At 39.3% G+C, this 21,102-nt stretch overlaps 1 protein-coding gene across 2 annotated transcripts in view; it reads right to left on the bottom strand.

Moving 5' to 3' along the window:
- The window catches only part of PDGFD (platelet derived growth factor D), a 216,451-nt gene that overhangs the window by 61,994 nt on the left and 133,355 nt on the right, over nucleotides 1-21,102 (bottom strand). Inside the window, exons 2-3 of one of the 2 annotated variants that reach the window (XM_058545325.1) lie at nucleotides 12,054-12,240; nucleotides 8,848-9,028 (exon numbers count right to left, since the gene is read on the bottom strand). In XM_058545325.1, the coding sequence (XP_058401308.1) occupies nucleotides 8,848-9,028; nucleotides 12,054-12,240 (368 nt within the window). Of the gene's footprint in view, nucleotides 1-8,847; nucleotides 9,029-12,053; nucleotides 12,259-21,102 lie in introns of both variants that reach the window. The other variant, XM_058545324.1, reaches the window with a different exon arrangement.

The raw sequence follows: 21,102 nt of genomic DNA, 5'->3' as shown, positions 1-21,102 counted from the left end.
ACGCAGTGGGAGGGACGTGTAAGTGTACCCCAGTCTTTTTCATGGACTTCAGACCCCTCAAAAGAACCCTTGGGTCTGAATTTGCATCACAGCAGTATTACACCTACCCTTTGGCTTTGGGCCGCAGCCAAGTTCTGTACTCTAGTTTTATAACAGAGTGCTGAGCTTTGGTATTTCTTGATGATCTTTTGACTATATCTCTTTTCTACTGGCTGGAATAAAGAAAGGATAGTAAGTGGTCAGCACCCTTAACCTGTAACACTTTGAATTAACTCATGATGATATTCTGAAATGCTTTGTTTTTCTTGTCTTTGCACCTTTATGTAGGCAACACCCTCTTCCCAGGGCGCTCTTTCCTGCCTGACTCAGTCCAATGAAGGGGAGCAGAAAATACCACCCCCAAATTTGCCACTTTGGCATAAGGATTATTTTGAGCTGAAGGCAATTGAGAAGAAGCAGACACAGGAAAAGCTCTCTGCTTTCCGCCTATTTGCCTAGAAGCATATAAGGGGTAAAGGCGTCCCCTTTCCCCTCTACCAGCAAGGACAGAAGTTAATGAGCAGAGTCAGCTCTAGACCCTTATCAGCCCAGAGATGGCATCAGAAAAACCTGCATAACAAACTTTACTAACTAGTCCTTAGCTTCCATTAGTTCCTCCACATATTTACCTTCCCACAATTTGCTGCCCTAGAAACTCAAAGTCCTTTCCCTTTGTTTTGTCAATTCTCTAAAAATTTATTGTTCTTTTCTTAACATATTATATAAGCCCAAGTTCTAACCACCCCTTTGAGTTACTCATGACTTAGTGCTTCCATGTGTATACAAGATGCACGTATTAATAAACTTCTGTTTGTTTTTCTCTAGTTTATCTTTTGTCAGTCTAATTTGCAGGGTCCCAGACAGAGAACCTTGGAGGTTAGAGGGAAAAATAATTTGTTTCTTCCCTTATGCAGCAATCTCCATCTTTGTGAGGTTAAGTGTCTCTCTTACTTGTGTGGCTGGAATATTCCATACAAATTTTATCACTGCAATTCACAGCGTTTTATAATTGTGTGCTTTTCTCCATCACAGGACTATCATTTTCTTATTATTATCCACAGTAAGTTCTCAGAAATATCTGTTGAATTTACAAGTGAACATTAGGTAGAGATATTTTTTTTACTGAGATTCTTCATAGCTTTTTAAGAAAGAAATAATGTTCTGTTTTAGGCATATCTTTATTATGTAAGCCATATTCTAATATAGTTGAATAGCTTTTTCCTTCTTCATTTTTCTCATTTTCTTCATCTACCAAAATATTAGTACATGAAAGAGCACAGTTAGAGAGAGAAAGTTATAGGTATATAAAGAGGCCCATTCATTTAAAATCACTACATCTTTCTGGTTCTCAAGGATAAAAGTTTACTTGTAGCATGTCCATCTAATTAAATACTAGATAAACAGGATACTGGACTGTCTAAGTGTCATTAAACAGCATCCCTCTCAAAGCTGGAAATGTGTTTACTTAGCACGTGGGGAGGCATCTGCTCATGTGATTAGCATATGGGGTTTATGAGAAAAATTAATTACAGTAGTAAAGTATTATTTCAAACACTGCTTGTGTTGGAAAGGACTACTCCTCACGGAAAGAAACATTCCAAAAGTCAGAAAACATACAGAGGCAATACGTATGGGGTTCTTAACTGCATCTAAATACTCACAGGACATCATGAATCAATTCAGGAGGCTCCCTGAAATATCATGCACAATTTTAGATATATTTATTTTTCTTTGGAGAGGGTCCACAGCTTTTGTATGTCATGGATAACACATATGTGTGAGCTCTGTGACCACAGGCAAACTCATAACCTCTCTGTGTTCACTGTCTCATTGGTAAAGTTACCTAACCTGTGTTTATCACCTCCCTTGTAAAATCGGCCTAGGCACTAGATCTCTAAGAGGTTGCAGCTCTAAATTCTATATTTCTCTTAGACCAGTCTTCATGCAGTGGGTGGTTTAGTAGCAGCAGATTGATTATTTATGAGATGCCAGGCACTGCATCAAACATTTCACATACAGTGTCTCATACGTTGAATACTCACAGTAACCCAAAGGGTTAGATGCTATTATTAATTTTTATTATTATTTTATAATATATTAATTATTATTATTATCATCATCAGGACTGTGCCCACTAAATTGTAAATTCTATGAGGGCAAGAACCTTGTCTGTTTTGTTCACTAGTCTATATCCAGCGTTTATTAATAGTGTATGGCACATAACAGGTGCTCAGTAAAAAGTCTGTTGAATAATGCATTGAAACAAATGCATGTCTAGCAGACATGCCCTCAATTAGGCAGGACCAAATAGTATTATTATGGGATTTCACTCCACTTCACTTTCTTGTCTCCCCCTGCTCCCTTAATCCTTTTTTTACCTACTTTCTCCTCTTCTGCTCCCCACTCCTACCTCCTGCAAGAGCCCAACTTCTTTATTCCTGTCACCTACCACCATTTGCTTCTAGACCAGCCACACCCTTTGTCAAATTATCCTGTGCTCCAGGGTTATATTAAATTTGCTCTTCATTGTCTCATGAACTCTATTAAAATTCTTACTATGGGTTCAGATCTTAGGAAAGCAACCGGATTAAAGTAACTGATTCACTCAGCCTTCCCAAAGAAACCCCTAGTTCATCAAAATGGTCTCCATAATTGGTGAATTTTAGAACGTTTATAAAATTTTAAATAAGAACTCTTATCTATCCTTGCCTATAAAATGCTGCAACAATGAGACTCTGTCCTTAAAAATGCATGTTTCAACCAGTATCCACTGACGCTCCCAGGCTTGCCAGCCTGGCAGCCTACTGCGACAACATTTACTGAAGGCTTTTGGAGCCTGCGTTGCTTGTCTTGCTCTGCTCTCCTCCTGTCCGACGCTGACCATGCCCCTGGTTTTCTTTCTGCCCCGCTCTTTGTTTGATATCTTGCTGATACTTTCTCGGTATCTGGCTTTAGTTAACCCTTCGGTTTTAGCACCTCACCCTGTCTAAGTACTGAAAGACGTAAGAAATATCCAAAATAGGATGAGCTGAGATGAGGAAATAAACCTCCTTTCTCACTCTTGACTGAGCGAGGAGTTAGCTACTGTTTTAGTTCCCTCTCTTATGTTTGCTTCCTTCCAGCTGCCTGAATCCCAAGACACCAGAGAATCGTTACAGTCAAACGAAAGACGTCTTCTCTCTCCTGTTTCAGGGTCTTAGCATTTGCTGTTCTTTTTGCTTAAAGCACTCTGCTCCCATAGCTTCACATGGGTACCTCCTAATCTTCCAGGTCTCAATGCAAATTTTGCATACACAGATCTTCCTTGACACTCTAGCTAGAATGAGCCCCTTCTCACTCACTCTCCATCACACTAATCTCTTTTATTCTCTGTCTAGCTTTTATTGAACTCCAAATAATTTATGTTTGTATATAGGAACTTACTTTCCTATTTACCTAGGTGGTTATTGTCTGCAAGTTCCTGAGGGCAGAGACTCTGCCTGTCTTTCTCACTGTATCTCCAAGGCCCTGGAATGTCCCTGGTCTGACTCACAGTATTATTGCCTTTAATAAACAATATCACAGCTCTGATAGCTCCCAAACCTCCAGTAGGATATCTCTGAAAGGAAGAAACTGAGGTACACAGAATCCACGGTAAGGGATCACCACCCTCATCTTGACTTTCCTTGGCTTTATATACAGTCCTGGCTGAAGTGGCCAGAACATCAGTGATGTTCAGAATGTTCAACAATTTTTATCTCACTATGCAAATAAAGATGGAATTTCCACACATTTTACAGAGAAAGTGAATGCAGTCCTTTACTCTCTAGCTTTGTTTGAGAATACAGCTTAGGGGAAGGAGGATGAAATGCCCACCAATATTTTGTTTTTGTTTCATCAACTGGAAGTTTTATAGGTGAGCAAAATTAGATTCTGCAAAAGTTGTAATTGAGAATCTTATCTTATTCAACTTTTTGGTTCTATTCTTTTTTCTTCTGTTCCTCCTTTTTTTTTTTTTCCATCTTCTTCCTTTTCTTATTCCATTTTAAATAATTATTTGTAATGCAAAACTGTGATTCATGTAGAGTTTTAATCTCAGCTGCACCACTTGAAGTTAATTTCAAACTGCAGAGACATACAGTTAGGGCAACTGGTCTGATAAAATTGCTTTTTTTATTTTAGAAAGTTTACAATGGGGTATTAGCAAATTTCAACTTATAAAATAGAGGTTGTTAATAAAACAAGAAAGTTTTCAAATAGCTTTCAAATGACTTAATTTTTTATTTTAAATTTTAGAAAATGTACCTTACTTTAAACACGCGCACATGCACACATGCGCGCGAACACACACACACAAATAAAGATTTTTGTTTGTTACAATGTAAAATAAAATATTTCTACCTTGGATGCAGGAAGTGAATTATGGTCAGAGGTGTGTGCACACGTGCACCTGTGCACACTGACAACTGGGTCGTTTGTACAGGACTGCCAGGTTCACTTGTTACCTGATATGTTAATAATTGTACCAGTGATAATGATAATAATAAGAGCATCAGATATTTGAGTAATTAATAAGTTCTAGGCAGAGTAGTTTACAAAACTTATCTACTTTAGTCCTTGCAACTACTTAATGTCAGGCAGTATTAGCACCATTTTACAGATGAAAAAACTGAGCCCTCAGCCAGAAAGCCGCAGAACTGAAATTCATACCCATGCCTGGTGACTTCTCTGCATACTACCCATTGGAGCCTTGTAACTGGACACCTTTCCAATAATCTACTTAATGGCCTTCAAAAAAGATTCCTAACAATTCATCCATTCATTCCCCAACAAACTAGATTTGAGGTGGGAGAGCCTAATTTATTTAGACAATCACGTCTTGCTAACAAGTGTTTGATGACATTACCCATTCTGCTTAATTATGCCCTCTGAAAGTACATATTCTCCTCAATGGAGTGAAATTAGGATAGAAGGCTGAGCAGAAGAGCCAATAAATGAAATTAGGCAGTTCTTCTTATGAATCATATTTTATTAGGAAAGAGTCAATCCAACAAGCACACTAACTAGCCATGTATAAGGCACTATGAAGAATACGCACAGAAATAAGATACACATAGTACCCTGAATAGTTCATTATCATTGTTAAAGACAAGACAACAGGCACAAAATGGAGTCACTTATGCTAAGCACCACATCACCAAACCAAGATGAGACAATTATAGTTTCGGCTATCCCAGAAATGGAATCTTAAACCAGTCAGTCAGGAATCACCTGATCAGACGTGTGTAATCTGCTTGATGCACCCCTGCCATCCTCTAAAAGAAAGTAACCTTGCAATAACCAACTCGCTTTTCTGCATAACATACCTTCCTTGTCCCTGCTCCCTTCTACCTATAAAAATCCTTCATTTGGTACAGCTCCTCGGAGCTCTCTTCTATCTGCTAGATTGGATGCTGCCCCATTTATGAATTGTTGAATAAAGCCAATAATATCTTTAAAATTTACTCAGTTGAAATTTGTTTTTTATCATCATTTCCGGAAGAGACAGATATATACACAACTCAAGATGGTAAAGGCAGGATCATTAGCACCATTATTTATTGACCATTTACTATATCCTAGGCACTGTGCTAAGTATTTCTTATCATTTTAAAATCTTACACCAACTCCAATTAATGTTGGATTTTATAGATGTAAAAGCAAAGGGCATGAGACTTATTTAATACTGCACCATCAGTAACTGGGGAAACCTCCTTCAATCCAAAGTGAGCCTTACAGCAAAGCTCTGGTCCCATGTGGCTGGGCTGCTTTGCCCTAGGAGAGACTGTGATAGGTGCTGTAAAGAAGGTAGATGATTGAATTCCAAGGACATCAAACAGAATTGTAATATAAGAATCATTCCCAACCAAAAATAAGTGATCTTGATGTTATCCATTAATCTCCCACACTTTGCTGGAGTGAAAAATTGACTAAAAATGTACACTGGACTTGGTATTCCAGAAATATGAGCATGGACCATGTAGATGTGATTCCAGTGTAGTGGGCTCCTGTGGTCCTGGGCACTTACTCCTTACAGCCTCAGGGGAAGTCCTTGTACATCTGGAAAGTCACTGAGGTTGGAGGAGGAGAGATATTCCATGGGAGGCAGAGAGGTAGAAAGGTAGAGATGAGAAGGAAAGTGGTCATGACCTATCCAAATAGCTACTTGCCATTTTCCAAGAGAACTTTGACTCCTCAGGAACCACTGTAAGGCTCAAATTTCCCTAGCACCTATTATTCCTTAAAAGAGGGGTTGCAATACAGCTGCCTCCAACCCCTAGGAGGCATAAGCCTGCATAACATTTTCAAAATCATTATTTAAATTCATTTAAATAGGGCTTGCCATTTTTTTTCTTTCTTTCTTTCTTTTTTTTTTTTGCGGAGGAAGATTCGCCCTGAGCTAACATCTTGTGCCAATCTTCCTCTATTTCATATCTGGGTCACCACCACAGCGTGGCCGCCGATGAGTGGTGTAGGTCTGCGCCTGGGGACCGAACCTGGGCCACAGTAGCAGAGTGTGCCAAACTTAACCACTAGGCCATGAGGCTGGCCCTGAGGGCTTGCCATTTTTAATCCTACTGTCTCCCTATTAATTTATACCTGGCCCACTTTGAGTTTTAAACCTGGTCTCTATAGCATTGAATTTATAAACTCTACTTTCAAGTCTCTCCAAGTAAAATTTAAACATGAATAAAATGATCTTCCCAATACATTGGTCAACATAAGTGATCTTCAATCCCTGCTGAGCAAGAATCAAATGGAAGAGTGTTATCAAAAAGCCACACAAATCTAGAGTCTATACACACCTGAAGGTTAAGCTCATTCCACCTCTTGAAATTCAGCCACCAAAGCACTTTGGCCCTAGTTGATCATATTTAGTGCCAGAAGCAAAAGCTTATTAGGAGTGGAAAGAGAGCCTGGGAGCTATTCTCAATGAATGCAGACCAAGAGGCCTGTAGGGAAATGCACAAAAATGTTATAAGTATCACCATTTCTAAAAAACACAACTGAAAGTATGGTGGAGGTGAATGAGTGAGTGAGTGGAGTTTACATCCAAACTCCAGAGGCTGCTCAATATTCCACTTAACATAGGCTAGGAAGTGAATGATGATGCTGCACCATAACCCCAAACACCTCAAACCCAAGTACTCTTCTCTAAATCCACACCTGTACTGCCTTTTCCACAAAAAGGAGTTATTTTGCCTTAAAGACATTGTGTTAGAGTTGGGGTGTTTCTAACTGACTTATGGACCATTCAACTTAGTCATAACCAAAGCTTCACAAAAGTGTATACATTCACACTAACGGTGCTTGATGTCATAAGGGAAAAAAAGATCCTTCACTAAGCCTATCCATCACCATTCGAACATGTCAAGCCTGCTCTGTCCGTGAACAATTGAGGACAGGTGCATCACTGAACACATTAAAAGGCAAAGAAACGTAGAAACCAAAGGTCCACACTTCAATTTTAATGCTGAGCAGCACTGCACGAGCTTGCAATAATGTAAATCATGCTTGATGGATTATTTTCAAATTAAAAATGGAACCAGCGTCACTGCATGCTATTTTTCATTTACAATGTTCTGATGTAGAATTCATTTAGTATTTAATAACTCACCATGATGCAAAAAAATAAAGCCACATTAGATTAAAATAAGCAAGGTTTTTCCTATTCTAAATTTAACTTGCAAGAGGAAAAAACCCACAAATTGACTCCATTTATACTATTGTATTCTATTTTGGCATCCACACTTTGAAAAAGGATAGAGACAAACTGAATGAGAGTGAAAAATGTTGCTGGGAGAACAAAAGGCAATATGCTACGAACAGTTGAAGGATTCAGAAACATTTAAGATGACGTATAGGTAAAATTATCCCAATGTTTCCCTGGGCTTAACCTATAGGGCCCAGTACTTCAGTCTTACTACTCCTCATTCTCAGTTGTTATTGCTTTTTAGTTGCTTATCATTTCCACCAAACTATAGGCTCAGGAGGTCAAGAACCCTGTCCGTCTTGCTTACCTTTGTATCCACTACATCTATCAGTGTGTCTGACAATGAGCAGGAACTTTATATTGTTTTCCTAATGACTGATTGACTAAAGAAGTGATTGTGATTGTGTGTGACCCAACAACTAGAGTTAACTACAATGTAGATTTTGGCTCAATAAGAGATTGAACATTTTCTAACAGTCAGAACCACTTAAAGTTGGAAATGGCTACTGAGGTGTTTAAGTAGAGGTGAGACCACAAATAAGCATGAGTGCAGTAAACAAGAATCAAATTCTTGGGTCCTGAATTGCAACTTATGATCTTTAAGATGTTTGCTAACCCTGAGGCTCTAATGATTATAAAATAGACCCTTCCCAAATTTGGGTCAAAATTTAAACTAAAATCATCGGGACTCTTTTCTGTGATTGGAATTACATAGACAACTTTTGAACCAAAGAGGTTCAACACTCATATACCTTCTATTTGGCTGTACGTTTATCTTACTTCAGTTCAATCAAAGGTAACATGGTATCTGCTTTACTATAAACTATTTTACTTTTTCTGTTTATATGCTTTCTTTCAAAATGTGTGAGCCCAAGAGTTGACTTAATAGATCTGAAGTGGTACTCCTTACTAAAGAAGGCTTTAACATTTTGGCCATAAGGTAGGAACAAAGAATATCATAGGGAATTAATAAAGTTCATTCACCCTCACATCACTGTAATTTATCATAGAATACGATCTCTATACTTCATGAAACCAGTGTCTGCTTTTAATCATAGGGTGGTTAAGCTACTCACCACAAAAGAATAATAAATCTTGAATCCAGGTTTAGCCACAAAGTAGTCATCAGACTTGAATGTAATTTTCAGTTGGTTTGTTCTTGATGTTATCCTTGGAGGAACCTCCTTGTGTCCACACCATCGTCCCCTAATAACAGTACTGGTTTCAGATATATCTTCAACTTCCACAAAATCATACCTAGTATCAATTTGACATAAATAAACAAATTTTGATTAAAGTAGACTTTTAAATTCACACTTTCACTGAGAAATTAAAACTAACATATAGAATTTCTCATGACCTACCATCTGAAAGGAAAATTATAACCCACAGAAATTTTAAAAAGAAAGCTAGTTTTTGGATTAGGTTTTCCAAATTCAAACTTCAGCAATCTATTCTAAGAAAACCCTTACATATATATAGTCATGAAGGTTCCCAAATCATCAATAATCAAAATGGGCTAATTTCTGAGCATCTAGCTTATAAGGTTTTCCTAGAAAAACTAATACTACAATCTATTGTCATATTTTAGGGGATGTAGCTCTAATTACATACCCACATATTTACTATGTAAAGTTTTTCAAACAAATTCTCACTTTGAATTAATTTACCACGTTCAATGCTTCCTTAACAAAGGAAATGAGCTATATCTACACGGCATATAGAATCAGCATTCTCACTACAGAAAATAATGGTAAAATAAAATAAATCTCTATCTTCTCTTTTTGGAAACTGTCTTTTGGAAGGATCATATCATAAAATATGATATTGATCATAATGGAAAGCCTATGGCTTTGGAAGTAATGTGTGCTAACCAATCTTGGAAATATCTGGGCTGATAAAACCAGGGTGTGAATGAGCTTAAGACCATAGGTTCACCTTTGGCATTGGTCAGAGAAACAGACTGCTAGGATTAGGGAAGACAGGAAAAGTCTCTTTAGATATTCCAAATAACCATTTGATCCTCCAGGTCCCTCCATAGCATCCCACCTTTCCATCACATAGTAGGACATCTTCAGTGACAGAGTTGACATCTTCCAGGGATCATTTATTCTATTTTCAGACACCTAAGATCTTGGAACATTCTACTGGATGAGCTGAACTATCTGCCCTTTCATTTCTGGGCATCAGTGTCTCACTCCTCCAGTCTACCTCTCCCCAAATGACTTGAGATGCTGAAGTCACAATGCAAATGCTGAACATTCAGGGTGAACAGTTACACTAGTCTCATATCCATCTTATATTTTTTCTGTTGCGATTGCCAAAAGGAATCAGCATGAGAAACATCATGTCTGAATATGAAGAAAATCCAGTATGGCTTTACTGGTCTTACCCACGCACCTCAGAGCTCTTACTGGATTGGGCAGGCTAACCTAAGGAGAAGGTGAACATAATGATATTGTGACTACATTTCACTGACAGTGATTTACGAGGCCCTCATGATTTCCTTTGCCTCAGTTTCCTTATGAGCCGGATAAGAAGGTTTATACAATTTTACCAGCTGGATGTCTCTTGGGTGCTTTGTAAATTAATTACTTAACATTCATATGGTGCTTGGAAGGTGAAAAGCGCTAACAAAGAATCATTATTCAAGCAACAAAATATTACAATGTAAACATCAAGGAGGCCTTGGAACAGATGGTAGGAAATCAATTACATTTCATTTTATATACAATATATGTAAATCATATTTACTGCACAAAGCATGAGTATACTTGAAATTTTGTTAATAATAAAATAGGTCACTTTCGGTTTTTAAAAATACAGCATCAGTGTAACTTTTACTCTGGATCTAAAGATGAGAAGGCACCATTTTGGTTCCTAGGGAGGGTTCTGAAGCAAGTCTCCCATCTGTCTCTTTCCCTTCCTCCTCTCCTCTTTCCCACCTCCTCCTCTCCCACTTCCCCCCATAAATTTTGAGGAGCAGCTAGATTGAATGAACGGTCCTGAAAGGAAACCATCCTAACTTCTATTTTCAAGGCCAGGATGCAGAAAAGCCTCACTCACTACCGGGATCAAACCCTAGCTCAGTAGTGGAGACCCAGCTTCCCTTCCAGTCATCACCTTTAACAATCTTTTAATAGTGTTTTGGTTCTTTTTTTCTACCATCTCTTTTTTTCCAGCACAGAAAATTAGTTCTCCCTTTCAAGGTTGAAAAGACACAAGATCCGCTCTAGTTTATTCTCTTTGCAAATATTAACTGGCTCTTCCTGCGTGTAATCATCTCTGCTTTCTGGCATACATTACCCTCTATGGTCCTAGAAAGGAATAGTCATTGCTGTTATTCTTGAAAAAACAGCAACATAATAAAAGCTGTCAGCATAATAAACATGCAACAAAGGATAGCCAAATTTGAGGCAACCTCTTTTTTATTATTCAAAGAAAAATAAACTTGCTGAAAGGATTTAGCAGTTCAGTAGTTCATTGGCAATGCAGAACAAGTGCATGCAGTAAAGACAGAAGGAAAAAAAATCCACCCCAAGTCTAATACATGCTAATTATAAGTGAATAAGATGTCATGAGCAGACAATTCAAAGAAGAACAGCCAGGGCTTTCTCTGATAAATATGCTAGGAGGGAAGATTATCAGGCATAGCTTTCACCTTTTGCTGCTGACCCAGAAGCTACAGGACACAGACCATCCGAGGAGCACATGGACCCTGGGGTTGCCTTCTCTTCCTTCTCACACAAATCTGAAGCCTTAAAACTATGATTATGGGGTAAGGCCCTGAAGGGTCCTTGCCATTATTCTCTCCCACTGCTAGGGGAAATTCTTACTATGCATGCGAGACAGCAGCCTGGGTCAGCTCCTGTAGCCTAGCAGGGGGGCGCACTCCCTAAGCCCATGGCAGGCTTGGACCAGAGCCACAGGATGTGCAGGTGACCTGGGATATTGGATGCATCTGCCTGCTCACAAAGGCTGCTCTCTGCCTGGTCAAGATAGGGGCCTTTGGATCTCCTCCTTTTCTGGGGGTCATGCAGTCCAGCTCTGACAGCCATGGAAATGAGTTTCTGAGTCATGCCAGGTTATTAGGCCCTCTGCAGCAGCAGTCTATGCTCCAATATATTTTGTCTGCTATGACTGACAAAAGGCTTTTTGAAAAAGAAGTGGTGCATCTTGGGTAGGTCCAAAGGGCCTAAAAGGGAAGTGCGATGTCGTATTATAAAGTCATCTTTTTTCACCTTGGCATTGTACCCTAAAATGGGTTTTTCTCCCCACTTACCTACAGATATCATTTTCTGCTTCCTCTAATCCAAACTGATTGTCAAAGGCCAGCTGTATCCTTGTTTTCTCCTGGGAATGGAGCCGCCACGTCAGAAGCAGGTTCCTGGGGTAGCTGTTCGGGAAGCGAGGACTCTGCACGTGGCCGTTTCCTGTCACCTGGATGGTTTCGTCTCTTCGGTACAAGTCTGTGAGGTGATTGCTCTCTGTTAGTAGTCACAACTTGTAGAAATTAGTATGTTGCTCCAATTACAGGAAAGCAAAAAAAGAACAGTTTAAAACACATCACATTTCAAAGCACTTCTTGATTTTGTTTAAAAACATAAGAGCAAATGGTAGCCTTCTGGTCAAACAATACATATATTTCTACTATTATCCTCTACCTCCCCAAATTCTTCACAAATCTAGACTTGATGTCTAATACTTTCTACTTTGGGGGCTTTCTCAACATCGTTTCTGACAAGCAGAAATGAACAATTATCTTAGAACTCAGATTCATTTAGATTGGAATTAAAATAAGCAAATAATTTCAAATAGCTCATCCTTTGTCTTTTCCATGTAATACAAATAAATAATTTTTTTTACACTGACAGTGTAACAGTATATCTTCAGTGATCAGCATAGGAGGTACTCAATAAATATTGCTGAATGAATGAATGAGAGAAAAACAAGTGAAAAGAATCTAATGGTGTTTAATGACTACTTATTTTATATTCAGTTGACATTTTCCACTGGGTTTCTCCATCATAAAAATCATATTTTTTTTGCCTTATTTTTTGGTAACTTAAAATGGGTTCAATTCTCATTCTACTTTCTGTGTGTTGTATAATAAAGAATTTGTCTGGTCTTTGTCCTGAGTTCCTGAGAGGAAACTTCTAAACTCTTAGAATTTCCCAAGTGATGGAAGTGTCTTTGTTATTCACGGTAGGCCCCTGGGATCACTCCTGAGTTTATGCTAACGAGGTGATTCACTGTGGGCCCCTAAACAGTTTCAAGATGGGGCTGGCCAAAACAGAAAGACCAACCCTGTGATTAGAGGGTTAGGGCTTTGAGCCATGTAATATCAACCTGACTTCCTAACCTCCCTGGAGGTGAGGGGTGTTGGAGATTAAGTCTAATTATATAGTCAATCATGCATACAGAATGAAACTCCAATAAAAACTCTGGTCTCCGGGGGCTTGATAAAGCTTCCTGGTTGGTGATACACATTGATGTGCTGGGAGGGTGACATGTCCTGAGGACACTAAAGTTTCGTGCTTGGGATCCTCTCAGACCTCACCCTACATGTCTCTTTATTTGGCTGGTCCTGATTTGTATCCTTTATAGTAAAACTGTATTTGTAACGATAGTGCTTTCTTGAGTTCTGTGAGTTGTTCTGGCAAATTCTCAAACCTGAGGGGCCTGTGGGGAACCCTGAATTTGTAGCCAGTTGGTCAGAAGTTCAGGGAGCCTGGGGACCCCCCAAACTTTCAGCTGGTGTCTGAAGTGCAGTCTTGTAGGGACTGCACTCTTAACCTGTGAAATCTGACCTAACTCGGGGAGTCTATATCAGAACTGCACTGCACAGTGGATCCATTTTTCATATCTCCTAATAGCCAGAGCTCTTTGCATTTTAGATTTTGGCTTTTGAACCGCTGCCATAAGCAAACCTCCAGCCACAGGATATCTGTGTTCTCCCACAGAGAATTTACTTCGAAGCCTATAATTCAGCCTATAATTCTGTGAACCTGGTCAGGGAGGCCTAAATTGCTGGTGGAAACCACCAAAAAGTTGGGTTGGTGAGGGGGGCTGTTAAAGCTTTCAAAATAAGAGAAGGAGGATGAACAAGGATTTGACATGTGAAATGCAAAAGCTTCTCTCCCTTTTATAAATGTTCTTGTACGTAGGGGAATTTCAATTTTTTCTTTTAACTCATTCAGTGTTTAACGTGTTGCGCTTGCCCAGTTAGACTTCGTGTGGGGGAGTCCCAGGATGAAGGAGCTGATGATGTCCACACTCCCTGCCTCGAGACTACCGCACTGACTCTGCAGTCGCGTCACCACCTCCAGCGAGCTCAGCAAAAGACAACCTCCTAGGGGCCAGAAACATTTTTGCCAGTTGACCTTCACTCTTCTCTTCCCTTGACCTTATGCTGAAAATGTCCCCGTGAAAATTACTCGTCTGCTTGTTTTGTCATAAGGGGCTTTTAGGAAATGGGTGAAAGCTGTTTTCTAGGGAGACAGATGTGAGCTATCAAGTAGTCAGTCAACAATCATTCATTAAGCACAGACTCTAAACATAATGCGTTGTGGTATTTTCAACACTTCTATCACTTGAGTATTACTTGCACAATTTTTGCCATATTTTCTTACCTCGAGTACTATTATTTACTTAATATTTCTCTAAATGAATATTTTTAATCAAAAGTAAATCTATTCTAAAAGAAAATCTTATATCAATAATGTAAATAGCAACTGGATACCATTTGCCATGAATAGAAGAGAACCACACATCTAAATATACAACTACTAAATTTTAAAATATCCATCTCAGATGTTCACATTCCTCATTTGTAAAATAAGAGGATTTGGTAGCATATTTTCTCTTTGGCCTCTTTCAGGGATAATATTCAGTGGTTTTATTTTATTTCATTTTTACTGTTCCAGATGCTAAGTTAGATTTGGATATAATTTAAGAATGTTCAAAGAACAATTCCTCTCTTTCTGGACCTGAAAAACAAAGTTGACACTTACCGCACAAGTGTAAACAATGCACAAAGGAATATTAAGGGCTGAGTGTAAATGAATGGTTACTGAGTGGTCGCTCAGGGATAGCCACAAGGACTGACGTGGGGAATACACGGTGCCTGTGTGGGATCTTGGTAAGAGGTCTGCCCAGAGCAGACTCAAAGTGGGCCCTAGTGGGACATATGGGGGGCCACAGGCTTTAAAGGCAAACTCTGGAAATATTTGAAAGCCAGACAAAAGTACCTGCACTCGGTACAGGTGGAAACATGACAGCTCTGGAAAGGGTAAAAGGCTTATGGAAAGAAAGATTAGCCTGTTGGTGCCGGGAAAGATGAACTGGAGGGACAGCGCCTGCATTGGGAGTGTCTCCTAGAAGGTAGCGGCTGGAGTAACAAGGTTCTGACCTGGAAGGGCAGGTAACAGTGAGGCTGCATGAGGGGAAAAAATCAATAGGAACTTGTAGTTAAGAAAGGAATATGCAAGGGGATGAATCACAGGTAGGAGCAACATACTAATCCCAAGGCCTGGGCCCCACGTGGGAACACTGACACACAGGGACGCGGGGAGGGGAAATGCGTTTGAAGAAATGTTTGAAGAAACGTATTCGGTTCTGATGTGGTGATGAGGAATTCAAGTGGAAACTTCAGCAGGCTTTTGGGAACATAAGGCTAGAACAGAAGAGATGCGGCTTCATCTTAGAGAGCGAAGAGGAAGCCTTGGGAATCACTGAGCCCTCTGAGGAAGTATCCTGAGATGGGAGGCAAAGCAAGGGGGCAGGCAGACATGCCCAGGGAGGGGCAGGTGACAAAAGGAGTGCCCGGGGAAATCAGAGAAGTGATGGCTGAGAGGGAAGCGAGGACCCACAGCAGTGCAGTGTCCACGTCAAGCTGCCCAGGCAAGGGGTGATTTTAAGGACGGAGTGGTCAACGGTGTCAAATGTAGAAGGGAGACTAAGGAAAGACCACGGAATTTGGCAACAACAAAGTCAATGACATCCTTTACAAGTGCACTTGTAGAGATTTCTGTAAGTAAGAAAGGGACTTCTTTTTTCTAGAACATCATTAAAGACTAGATTGTCTTAAACGTACTGATTCAGGTTATAAATGAAATGCCAATTATATTTTTAAGAAAGCTGTGGCAGAGGCAGGTGGAGGGGGTTTTTCCTTCTTATGTAGTTTGATTGAGATAAAACTTGTTTCCAATTTTATAAATTTACCACAGACCTATGTTGCATTATATTGAACTGGAGGCAAAAAAAAAAAAAAAAACCTCAAGTTTTCTGATTTATTTTCCCTTAAAAAGAAAATACTGCCAAAATATACATATACACAAACTAAATATAATTAACAGCAAACATTTTTATAGTCCTCATTTTGTGTGAGGCATTGTTCTAAGCACTTTGCATGTTTCATTTATAGGATCTAAACTCCGTGTATATATGACCTTGTGTATGTGTGTGCGTCTGTATGTGTGTGTGACTATATATTCTTATAACAACTCACTGAGGTAGATGTTATTATCACCATTTGACAGATGAAGATTCTGAGCCATAGAAAGGTCAAATAACTTAGCAGAGTCAGAATACAAACCCACGAAATCTGGTCCCAGAGCTGATGGTCTTAATCACTGTACTTTAGAAGGTGTTCTTTTTTAGTCTGAAATTTGCTAGAGGCAATTTTAGATTCTTTGCTATCTGTAATCAATTTGACTTTTGAATCACACTGTTTACATATAATTTATAACTTCAAGCCAACTCAGGGCTATTCTTAGCAGAAGAGTTATAATGAATTATAGATACTACGGAGAGCAATTATAGATACGGAACCTGAGATAACTACCAAGTATTCTATACAAAGTCACATTCTGGAATGAAGGCATTTACTTTGGTGTGCCATATAGCTAACACATATGGAGCAATTACTATGTGCCAGGCACTTGAATAAGTGGTTTAACACTTGACTTCATTTAATCCTCACAACAACCCTATGCAATTAGTAACATCCCCACTTCATGAAGGATGCTCAGAGAGTTTAAGCAACTTATGACCTCAGGGCACAAAGCTCATGGTGGAATTAAGATTTGACCCTAGGCAGTTGATCTTACTCTTAACCAGAGCACTGTACTAGCTGTTAAACTACAAAAATATGAAATCTATCATTTTTCATAGAGAATAATTTCCATGTATGTTTATATGGCAAGAATATAAGTTCTTATTTTACAGTTTAATGAAGACAGAGGTTCACATCCTTATAAGCTTTGACTTATGCTTTTGACTTTTTTAAAAAACCAATTAAAAAGAGAAAAAGAAAAGCCAAAATGTTATATTTGTCTCTTCTGTCCTCAGCCCTTTAAGCAAACTCAGCTCTCCTAAACAAGTCTTCCTGGAGCTCAGGAAAGTCACTGCAGGCACTACCACTTATCTCTGGGATTCTTCTAGAACAACCTTTGTTCTCAAAGTGTGGTCCCCAGACTAGCATCATTAGCATCACCTGGGAGCTTGCTAGAAATGCAAATTACAAGGCCCCACCCCAGACCTACTGAGGCAGAAATGCTGGGGGTGGAGCCCAGCTCTATCTGTTTATTAGCCGTCCAGGTGATTCTGATGCTCCCTAGAGTTTGAGAACCAATGACCATCTCATACTTTCTACTATTTTGCTTCTCATTCTTCACGTCCCTGGTTCCTCCACCGCCTTGCTTTGACTCCATACCTCATGTCTGATTTTTCATCTTATCTCCCTGACTGATGACCTGTCTTGGACTCACTTTCCTGTCTTTGACCTTGGAACCTCCTCCAGGACATCATTTCTGGTACACAATGACCTAGGGTAAGAGCTACCTACCTCGGTGCCTTTGACACCAAGCAGCTGGGTCTCACCTCTTACCTAGCTTTCCCCATTTCATGGAATAGTCATTCCTCATCCCAAATAGATGTATTTGGTAATCCACATCATGAAGCCGGGTACCTGAGGGTTACTGGAGATATTCAATAAGAACATGATTCCCTTTTGACTTTGTTCCCAACACATAGATGAATCTTGTCAATTTGCTATTTTCTTGTTTAACTTGAGGAGTGACTTCAGTCTGGAGGATTTGTGAGTTTGTTTTGCAGAAGAAAGAGAATGTCTTCTGGGAGGTTGCAATCACCAGATGGCCAGCCCCCAGCTGCTATATATAGCAGCTCTTGCAGGTTGCCCAGAGACTTATCGGGAGTGACCCCTTTGTTTCTCTGAAGCTTGTCCTGCCAAGCCCCTTAGCTCTAGAAAACCTCCCTTCTTTTTGCTCTGGTTGAGGCACATTTAAACAAACGCAGGCTCCCACCTACTCATTTTGGCCAATTCAAATAAATCTTTCTCCATCTCCAAGCACAGATGTCTCAGCGTTTGCTTTGCTGCACATCAGGCACCCGAACTTGAGATTAAGAGGTTTGGTATCAATCACATATAATAATGTTTAAGGAGAAATGAAATTTTAAATAATGGTAAGACTTTTATTTCTTCTTCTCAGATCATAATATTATCTATGACAACATAAGATTCAAAGGCTAAGTGGCTGAAGTGAGGATTAAAATATTTGGTCAATGATTCCAAAGGAACAAACAATGATATAGTTGCAGACTGTGCTACCTCATACAAAATCAGTGGAATGCTACAGACCTACTCATTTGCCCCACTGTCCCCATAAGACATCCAGAAGCCAGCAGCATGACTGATAGTCACAAACCCTATATTCTACAACTCCAAGCCAAAAGCAAAGAACGATCATCGAGTCAGGAAATTCCCAACTGGCAAAGAGATTTATTACAAAATTTCATTTGTAAAATGGCTGTTCCATGATCATACAATATGTCATAGAAACCATGTTTGCCTAGAATGTAGCTGAATGATATATAAACCAAACAGTCCCACTTCTGCTGCTGAACAACCACAATAAGACCACTTAATTTGTGTAGGGGGCAATATAGTTTACGAGTATCCAATTTTGTAAGTCCATCATAAATATAAGTTGACAAAAAAGTAGGCAGTAAATATCATTGCTCTCATTCTGTTTTTTCTTTTAAATTAATTTTGTTTTGTCACTTTAACAGGGAATGGAACTAACACAGAGAAGTTGAAGTGATTTGCTGGAAGTCAAAAGAATAGAAGGCTGCTTACATAAGAGCGGAGTCTTGCATTCGGCTCTATCGTGTTCTAATTCTGGTGCCTTTTGCCCACTACAACAAACAGCAGCATTAGACACACCTTGTCATCTTTCTGGCTTCTGTTTCCTAAACTGATACTTGAGGGGGCTGGATAATGCTGCATTTAAGATTTCTTTCAGGTCCGAATGACATGACACCTCAACAATTTTCTTTCAAGGGGACAGAGTTGCTAGTGGTCTGACCGTGACTAACAGACATGAGTGAGGCAATGATGAGACATTGGAATCTAAAATCCCAGATCTCCAGTGGGATAAATAGATAGTTTTTCCATCTAAAAATGGTATTATATATAGTTGTATGCTGTCATCTAAAATAAGAGTTCAAATGGATGATATCAACAAGTTGTCCAAATACATATTATTTAGGAAAATCTTTTTTCTCATCAACTTGAAAAGTATTGGAGGTACATAACTGGCCACTTAGCACATCAATTTGTGCAGAACACATTATGGAGGAATTTAAATAAATCCTTTAGTATAGAAACAATGTCTTTTGCTCTTTTTATTTTTATTTATTTATTATTATTATTATCTTTGGTGAGGAAGATTAGCCCTGAGCTAACATCTGTTACCAATCCTCCTCTTTTTGCTGAGGAAGGTTGGCCCTGGGCTAACATCTGTGCCCATTTTCCTCTGCTCTATATGTGGGATGCCTGCCACAGCATGGCTTGATAAGCGGTACATAGGTCTGTGCCCAGGATCCAAACCTGTGAACCCCGGGTTGCTGAAGCAGAGTGAGCAAACTTAACCACTATGCCACTGGGCCAGCCCCACTTTTTAAATCCAGTAGAGGCTTCTCTCTAAGGCTGGTTAGATACAAGAGATAAAAACTGAAGATACTCAAAAGTGCTTTATAATTTCTTTGAAAGTTTTATGGGAAAGTAAAAAAAGAAAATCATATGCAGAATATTAAATTCCTTTAGGGTAAGGTCTGTGTTTTGCTCAGCAACCTAATCCCAGTGCCTTGTCAGCCTGGGCATATGGAGACACACTCAAAATATATCTGTTAAATACATACATGGGTGGATGGTTACTGCAAATAATGCATATTCAGAGTTCTTAAAAGCTGAAAGGCATTTTGAAGTAAGATAACAAATAAAAAGCAGTTTTATCAGAAATTAAGTTGAAAAATGTCCAAATATTTTATTTCTAAGAAATGCAATTTCGATGTAGCTAGTGGGCCTGACATTGTGGGACCACATTTAGCATGAACATTAAAAAATTATTTTGGGGAGAGTTTTATTGAAATGATTCTGCTTGTCATCTGGGTTAGACATTAATTATGAAATGACTACCTCCTTTTCTGCATTATTTCCATCAAAACCTGTACTACCAGGCTCACCATGGCCAGGCCATACTGCTCTTTAGAGAGCTGTGACCAAGAAAGAAAAAAATCAATGCTGGAATAAAAGCAGGAGAGTTTGTGGTTATATCTGGGGACTACTCTCAGATCTATTGAGCAATATACGAAATCAGGTGACTGACTAGATCCCACAGGTGCTCATCCTATGGATCCATCTAATTCAGAGCAGCAAGCTCAGAAAGACTAATTAAGAGTCAGGTCTGTGCCCTGCCTAAGGCATTATTATTATTACTACTAAACCACCTCAAATAATCTTTGTACTCTCCCTCAATGAAAAGTAACATAGTATAGACAAGTGTCCTAGGACCCAAAATAGAACCTTCATTGTTGTGACACAGTGCAGTGTATTGTCTAAGAGGCAAAAAAGAAACAAGGGAGAGATGGAGAATATAAAAGACAGCAGGGCGGGGAGTCCCTAATTTTTTTTTTTTTTTAATTTTATTTATTTATTTTTTTCCCCCAAAGCCCCAGTAAATAGCTGTACGTCATAGCTGCACATCCTTCTAGTTGCTGTATGTGGGACGCGGCCTCAGCATGGCCAGAGAAGCGGTGCGTCAGTGCGTGCCGAGGATCTGAACCTGGGTCCCCAGCAGCGGAGCGCGCGCACTTAACCGCTAAGCCACAGGGCCGGCCCGGGGAGTCCCTACTTTTAAAATGAATAGGTCAATTTGTAGCAAAGACCCTAAAATACACAATTGGGATTAAATTGAATTTAATTAGATAATTTTCCATAAATTATCTCCTAACTTAAAAAGCACAGGGTT

Source organism: Diceros bicornis, chromosome 7 (assembly GCF_020826845.1).
Source record: "Diceros bicornis minor isolate mBicDic1 chromosome 7, mDicBic1.mat.cur, whole genome shotgun sequence".
Taxonomy (NCBI): domain Eukaryota; kingdom Metazoa; phylum Chordata; class Mammalia; order Perissodactyla; family Rhinocerotidae; genus Diceros; species Diceros bicornis.
The sequence above is the reverse complement of the archived record's forward strand: the minus strand, read 5'-3'. Positions and strand labels throughout refer to the sequence as shown.